The sequence below is a fragment of the Limulus polyphemus genome, unplaced genomic scaffold (assembly GCF_000517525.1).
Source record: "Limulus polyphemus unplaced genomic scaffold, Limulus_polyphemus-2.1.2 Scaffold1195, whole genome shotgun sequence".
NCBI lineage: Eukaryota > Metazoa > Arthropoda > Merostomata > Xiphosura > Limulidae > Limulus > Limulus polyphemus.
In genome coordinates, this window is record NW_013666805.1 from 329,185 (window position 1) to 337,869 (window position 8,685).

The 8,685-nt window shown below is 34.0% G+C and overlaps 1 protein-coding gene across 3 annotated transcripts in view; it reads right to left on the reverse strand.

Annotated features, from left to right (window-relative positions):
- Window positions 1-2,627, reverse strand: part of LOC111086560 — an 18,206-nt gene extending 15,579 nt beyond the window's left edge. For all 3 annotated transcript variants that reach the window (XM_022389845.1, XM_022389844.1, XM_022389843.1), the window contains exons 1-2: window positions 2,341-2,627; window positions 1,195-1,273 (exon numbers count right to left, since the gene is read on the reverse strand). In XM_022389845.1, coding sequence (XP_022245553.1) covers window positions 1,195-1,261 — 67 coding nt within the window. In that variant the 5' untranslated portion in view covers window positions 1,262-1,273; window positions 2,341-2,627. The remainder of the gene's footprint in view (window positions 1-1,194; window positions 1,274-2,340) is intronic.
- Between the last annotated feature and the right edge of the window lie 6,058 nt (window positions 2,628-8,685).

Below are 8,685 nucleotides of genomic sequence, written 5' to 3' on the forward strand. Positions count from 1 at the left end.
TAACAGTGTCATGAAAGAAAGGGATCTTGGTATAACAGTTGATCAGTCTCTAAAGCCACCCAATAATCACTTGATTTATAATTAAAGCGTCAAACAGTAAGTTTTAATTATTTAATGATATCCAAATAAACGTCTTTTTAGGACGATTTAAATATAAATGACCAGGAAATGTAATTAAATAATAAATTAGTGTTAAGCATCTTTTTTCATGACGATTAACATATAAATGGTCAGGAAATGGGATTAACTAATGAATTAGCACATTATATTGATCGCATTCGTACTGGCCCCACTTTGTTGAACTATAACGTCATGGACATCTGTGATGGTGGCCTATGAACATGAACTAACAACGCGCCCTCTGGTGATATTATGTGGAACTATGACGTCATGGTAGCCTGTCATGACGGCCTAGCAACGTGTCTCTAACAACGCTCCCTCTGGTGACACTTTGTGGAAATATGACGTCATCGTCTTTGATGGCGTCATTGTGTCTCTCCTTTCCTCCATCCCTTGAGGTCAACATATATTTATCGCCCTCTGGCGACGCGTCTGAAGTGATGACCTTTTAATAGGAATAAGGTGTTTAATAACTGACGTCACGTATTGTTGTAACAAAGATATTTATTTCTCTGAAACTGGTTTCATTGTTATTGTCTACACATTTTCGATATACTGTTTGGATGTATAATGTAATGCACATTAACAAAACTTAGTAGATTTTTTTCCTAATTACTTTCACAGGGCAGAACAATAACACCTTAATCTATAACACTAACAATGATATTGATTATTGAACTTCTGAATCACAGTGCATATCTAAACATTCACCTTCTCTACACCTAACTAGACAAATATCTTCTGTACATGTTAACCAGATAATCATCTTCTATATATCTAACCTGACATCCATTTTCTATGTATTTAACCAGACACACAAAAAAAAGAAGATGGTATTGTTTACCTTCTTCTCTATCACTTAAAAATTACGGACTGCTTGTGCAGATGGCCCTCATGTAGCTTTGTGGAAAATTCAAAAACAAACAAACGTGATCTTAACATTGTTTCAATTCAATTTTGTGGCAAACATACGCGAACAATGAACCCTCGGATTCATAATTAGGCATGCTAACTACTAGACCACGCCCAGCCCTGAATATCGTTGGTTTCAAATTGAAATAATAGCTTTCTTACCTTCTGGAAAAAGTGCGTTGTGGAATAAGAAGATAACAACAAAAATACTTCTTTTTGACGGCAACATCCTTCACGGTATCTGGTGTAGAGATAAATATAGAGTGATACACAAAAATTATTAATGATTCTCTAGTCATCACGAACATAGTAACTAAGGCACGATAGAAAAAGTCATATTACTGTTAACACTCAGTAATAAATATACGATATAAGAAGACAAATCACAGTTAACACTTAGTAACTAAGGTACAATATTAGAAGAACAACCAGTGTTACACTTAGTAACCAAGGTACAATATTAAAAGAACAACCACAGCTGATACTTAGTAAGCAAGGTATGATATTATAAAAAGAATCATTGTTAATAATTAGTAATCAAGGTACAATATTATAACACATATCACTGTTAACACTTAGTAACCAAGATATAATATTAGAAGAACAATCAATGTTAACACTTAGTAACCAAGGTAAAATATTAGAAAAATAATCAGTGTTAACACTTAGTAACCAAGGTATAATAGTAGAAAAACAATCACTGTGAACATTTAGTAACCAAAGTACAATATTAGAACACATATCACTGTTAACGCTTAGTAATCAAGGCACAATATTAGAAGAACAATCACTGTTAAAACTTAGTAACTAAGGTAAAGTATTAGAAGAACAATAACTGTTAACACTTAGTAACTAAGGTACAATATTAGAAGAACAATAACAGTTAACACTTAGTAATTAAGGTACAATATTAGAAGAACAATAACAGTTAACATTTAGTAACCAAGGTATGATATTAGAAGAACAATAACAGTTAACACTTAGTAACCAAAGTATGGTATTAGAAGAACAATAACTGGTAACACTTAGTAGATAAGGTACAATATTAGAAGAACAATAACATTTAACACTTAGTAACCAAAGTATGGTATTAGAAGAACAATAACTGTTAACGCTTAGTAACTAAGGTACAATATTAGAAGAACAATAACAGTTAACATTTAGTAACCAAGGTATGATATTAGAAGAACAATAACAGTTAACACTTAGTAACCAAAGTATGTTATTAGAAGAACAATAACACTTAGTAACCAAGGTATTATAGTTTACTGGGAAGCAAAGTTTGAGGAGATTAATATAACATTTTACCTTTTCCTTTTTCACTTCTTCTCCAGTAAGACATCTGGCTGTTGAAAACACGCAGTACCACCCATCTTTCAATGCTCCTCTCAGTTGGCTGGATATTTCTGTTGTGTTATGTACAGTTTCCCGCAGGGGCGAGACGCTCAGTTGCTACTTGTTTTAGTCCAAACCCCAAATTTTCCTTCTGCGACTCGTATGCCTCGTGTGTTTAAAATGGTTTTATCCAAACTTGATCAACATTATCGTGTACTTGTAACCAGAGCAATATTGAGGCAGGTGAATCAACAAATCACATCAAAAACAAAGCTTAATCTGTGATTCCTTCTTTACCCGGTACTCTAAACGACTTTGTAAGATACTTAAACCAATACGATTAAAGAACCTGACAAGAAAAAACTTCACCTGCATAAACTATGAGAAATCCCCCTTCCTTTTTACGTAAACTAACTCAAGGTCATTTCAGTTGGGAACAAGACGCCTAAAATACAGCCTTTCTTATGTGAAGGTCATGCACAGTGCGGTGAAAAAAACAAGCCACTCCATTCAAAACGGACTCAAACTGTGTACTACACCTTCTTCAAAACTGTCGTGTTAATAAACCTTCTTTAAACTGTCGTGAATTAAACCTTCTTCAAACTGTCGTGTATTAAACTATCTTCAAACTGTCGTGTTAATAACCCTTCTTCAAACTGTCGTGTATTAAACCTTCTTCAAACTGTCGTGTATTAAACCTTCTTCGAACTGTCGTGTATTAAACCTTTTTCAAACTGTCGTTATTAAACTTTCTTCAAACTGTAGTTAATAAACCTTCTTCAAACTGTCGTTATTAAACCTTCTTCAAACTGTCGTGTTAATAAACCTTCTTCAAACTGTCGTTTACTAAACCTCACTGAAGGTACATGTAATATTTCTAGTAACATACAAATAAACGTGAAGAAAGCAACGATGTCTTACACAACAGTAAAATGTAGGACAAGTTTGATTATAAAGTAGGACTTCTGTTTCAGCATTGAGTTCTTGATACATAAACAGTCATAGTAGAGTACAAGGTTAAAACTGGTATTTTTTACCTTCACTCACTTCTACCACAGATATGTTAGGGTTAAGAGAAGGGTATTTAAGAAGTGACATATATATATAGATATACACAGAAAGTAGCCCCTTTTCTACTATAATTAGAAAAATCGTATTTAGGTTATGAAATGAAAAAAATAAGCCAACTATCGTTTCTCCTCAAAGAAGCAACTAAAGAAGCGGTACTATCTCTACTTTTCTTTTCTACTGATAATTTTAATAGTTTTTGATATTCCTCTGTTAAAGCTGCGTGACAGAGGTGTTATTAATAGCTTCTGTCTCGGTTGAAGTCAACGATATCTGGTCAACGTGTTATACATCCAGTAAAATTGTATACCAACACCTTCCCTTCCATAACACTACAGGATCTAATTTGTTTGTTTGTAGACTTACCGCTGTCCCACCGAGGGACCTATAGTTCGTTAACAACCATTTCAAAACTACCTGACAAGTTCTTTGAACCCAGGAGGGTTTACCCCACAATCCCGGTACTTTTATCCAACAAACATTATTGCAATATTTGCGGGAGGTAGTATTTTGGAGTCAGAGGGAGTCAAAATTCCGGTGCTTTTTCTTTTTTTAACAAACATTATCATCATATTCACGGGGAGGATTTTTGGGTCAGGAGGATATACCCCACAATCCCGGTGCTTTATTTTAATAAGCATCATTATTATAATCACAGGGGAATTTGGAGTTAGGAGGGTCTCCCCACAATCCGGTGCTTTTTTTTTCAACAATCATTATTATCAGAACCACGTTCATGATGTTAGAAAAACACGTAGTTTGCCACTGACGAAGAAAGGTCCACTTTTCGAAAGCGCTCTGGTTATAGGGTTTTTATTCATTTCTATCATAACCACGTGATACACTTGCGGAGAATCAGGTCATCTAGAAACCAGTACATGATGAATTTGTTTTTTGTACAGAATGTGTGTCTATAACGATAATTTAGTAATTGTTTCGTAAAAGGACAAATGATATTTTAAGTATTACTCGATATTTTTAATTTACTTTTAGATTTCCTTTGTTACAATTTTCACGTGTTATGCAAAATGTTCGGGGTTTTTTCTTTCACTTTCGAGAACAACTAAAGACTGGATTTGAAATTCGCCGAAAAGAAGACAGAAAAGTTTCAGTGAGATTTTATCTACGTTATGCGACGGGTGTTGGCAGCCTACTCGTGCTCAAGCTGCGAGTCATTGGATTTCTGATTCATAACCCATTTTCATAAAATAGCTGTCCGTATTTTGAGACCATGGGTGTGCTACAAGAGTGACAGCCAACTAACACTATTTAGTCAGACGTCATTTGCCAAAGAGATGGAGAATGGTGCTGAGCACGAGCCTTGTCCCCACTACTCTATGAAACGATAGTCCTAGAGAAACCTTTCGCGAAATCCTCAAACAGACTTAACGTACCGACAAATTTTCCCCTAAACAGCCGACACGTTTATCGGCAATTTTATAACGATCGAAAATAAATGTTTATTAGGTGAAGTGACTTAAAAATACTACAGAATTCGTAAAGAATAAAAACAAATACAATCTGGACACGTGATAGGAGATGCTAAAGTAAAAGTTTAACTAAGATGCACATTATGGTGACTTGAGAAAATATGCTAAAAATATACAGAAAGAAACAGATGAACTATGTAACGAATTTGTTATATATTTATTTTAATATGAACATTGTTTAGATTAAGTTTATATTTTAAAACATGAGTAGCCTATAGTGTTAGATATGTATTACTTAACTCCCGCCTATTATCCAAATTTGTAGAAGATTCTCGAGATTAAGAATCAAAAGTATATGTGTGTACTTAAACGCTTTAATCAGTATTGTAACGTAAGACTGAATTTTCTAGAAAACTTTCCCACGGCTATAAATATAACTAACGCAATGCGCCAAGAGAGAGTGTCTATTATTAGTTCGCTACAATCAATGTGCTATAAAATTTCAAAAGCTATAACTGTGATTTTTATAACGCTTATCAATTGGAAAACTTAAAATATTTGACCAGGAATAATTATGAATTTCGAATGTTACAAATTGTTTAACTTCAGTGGATTCTCATAGGACATTAGGATTTTTACGAAAACATCACCCAACTTCAACAGTGAAAACAGCGTGTGTGGCCAAGGAGACAAAGCTAGCTAGCTTCCCAGTGAATCATACTTACATCAACTCGCTCATCGTAAACCCTCGAGAAGATATCAAGTAAGTTCCAGACTAGAAAGAAAACTTTATATTGTTTGCAAGTTTGAGAAACTTTTGTTTATAAATCATAATAACTATTTGTAATAATTGTTACTGTAAATTGTATTGTTGTGTGTATATTAAAACGTATTTGTGTGAAAAACGAAGACGGTATGTATCAGTCTTGTTGGCAAATATCATAAACTGACTATATATTGGCATATATTTAAATACTAAATCCAAAGTATAATTTAACTACCAAATTTAAATTATCAGTTAACTCGGCTTCGCACTATTCGAAATTCTAATATGTAACAACTAAGAAACCCAATCTGGTGTTTATACAGATAGAAACAGTTTAATATAAATACACACGTGAGAAAAGATGCTAAAGATTTACAGAAAGAAATAGTTCAACTAAGCTACACAAAATCCGGTCACTTGAGAAAAGATGCTAAATATACAGAGAAAGAAACAGCTTAACTAAAATATATAATCTGATGACAAGAGAAAAGATGCTAAAGATATACATAAAGAAACAGTTTAACTAAAATACATAACCTGATGACGTGAGAAAAGACCCTAAAGACACACAGAAAGAAACGGTTTAACAAAGGTACACGATCTGATGACGTGAGAAAAGATGCTAAAGATATACAGAAAAAACAGCTTAACTAAGATACATAATTTGATGACGTGAGAGAAGATGCCAAAGACTTACAGAAATAAAGTTTAACTAAAATACATAATCTAATGCCTTTAGAGAATATGCTAGTGATATACAGAAAGAAACAGCTTAACTAAAATACATATTTTGATGACGTGAAAAATACACTAAGTATATACACAAAGAAACAGTATAACTGATATACATAATCTGAGTATTTAAGAAAGTTGCTAAAGATATATAGAGTGAAACAGTTTAACTAAGATACACAGCTGGTGACTTGAGAAAAGATGCTACAGATATATAGTTAGAATCAGTTTAACTACGAATACGTGATAGGAGATGCTAAAGATATACAAAAAGAAAAAGTTTAACTAAGATACACAATCTGATGATGTGAGAAAAGATGCTGAATGTATCGTAATGTCTCTATTATTTTGTATTTTAATTATAATATTTGACATAAACACTTGGTAGAGATATATTGTACCTTGACATGTGAATTGTTTTGTTGTACAAACAATACTGGTCCACGTATCCTTCGCTCACCCAACATGATCCTTGATATGTGAATTGTTTGGTATGTACAAACAATGCTGGACCAAGTACATTTAGCTCATCGAACATGTTCCTTGGCATGTGAATTGTTTTGTTCTACAAAACAATGCTGGTCCACGTATCTTTAGCTCACGGAACAGGTTCCTTGACATGTGAATTGTTTTGTTGTACAAACAATGCTGGTCCACGTATCTTTAGCTCACGGAACAGGTTCCTTGACATGTGAATTGTTTTGTTGTACAAACAATGCTGGTCCACGTATCTTTAGATCACGGAACAGGTTCCTTGACATGTGAATTGTTTTGTTGTACAAACAATGGTGGTCCACTTATCCTTCGCTCACCAAAGATGTTCCTTGACATGTGAATTATTTTGTTGTACAAACAATGTACATAATTGGTACAATATATCTGTACCAATTATGCAAAATACCTTGTTTGCATCACTTTTGATTATATCACAGCTTCCTGCCAAGGGAAGTAATTTACAGACCAATTTATAGATAATATCCAACTACTTGAGCTATGCTTTACACCAAATCAACTCAAGAACCACGGGCTTACCAACCACACCATTACAGAAGAATTCTCATGTTAAAATAAAAAAATCCAAGGGAAGAATGGGATGTAATATCCACGTTATTATTCTGTTGTTGTGGTGTGAACCACTTCCATGTTGTCATGGTGTAGACATATCTGCATTATTATTCTGTAATTTATTTATAATGTTTTTATTCTGTACCAATTATGCAGAACAGCTTGTTTGCCCTACTAGCACCACTTGTGCTTATATTATAGCTTTCTGCTGAGACAGGCAGTTTTTAGAGAAATATATGCCAAGAACAGTACACAGTGTGTGAGGGTCTTTATTGAGAAAACATTACAATGGTGTAGACAACTTACATGTTGTCAAGGTTTAGATAACTTCCATATTGTCAGGGTGTAGACAACTTACATGTTGTCATGGTGTAAACAACTTCCATATTGTCATGGTTGTCTACACTATGATAACATGGAAGTTATCTACAGAAGTTATCTAAACCTTGATAACATGTAAGTTGTCTACACTATGATAACATTGAAGTTATCTACATCATGACAATATGGAAGTTGTCTACATCCTGACAACATGTAAGTTGTCTACACCCTGACAACATGGGGTGTAGACAACTTCCTTGTTATCATAGTGCAGACAACTTCCACGTTATAAAGGTGTAGACAACTTCCATGTTATAAAGGTGTAGACAACTTCCATGTTATCAAGGTGTAGACAAATTCCAGGTTAAAAGGTGTAGACAACTTCCCCGTTGCAAAGGAGTAGACAACTTCCACGTTATAAAGGTGTAGACAACTTCCACGTTATAAAGGTGTAGACAAATTCCAGGTTATAAAGGTGTAGACAACTTCCATGTTATCAAGGTGTAGACAACTTCTATGTTATCAAGGTGTAGACAAATTCCAAGTTAAAAGGTGTAGACAACTTCCACATTATAAAGGTGTAGACAACTTCCCAGTTATAAAGGTGTAGACAACTTCCACGTTATAAAGGTGTAGACAAATTCCAGGTTATAAAGGTGTAGACAACTTCCATGTTATCAAGGTGTAGACAACTTCTATGTTATCAAGGTGTAGACAAATTCCAAGTTAAAAGGTGTAGACAACTTCCACATTATAAAGGTGTAGACAACTTCCCAGTTATAAAGGTGTAGACAACTTCCATGTTATCAAGGTGTAGACAACTTCTATGTTATCAAGGTGTAGACAAATTCCAAGTTAAAAGGTGTAGACAACTTCCACATTATAAAGGTGTAGACAACTTCCCAGTTATAAAGGTGTAGACAACTTCCATGTTAT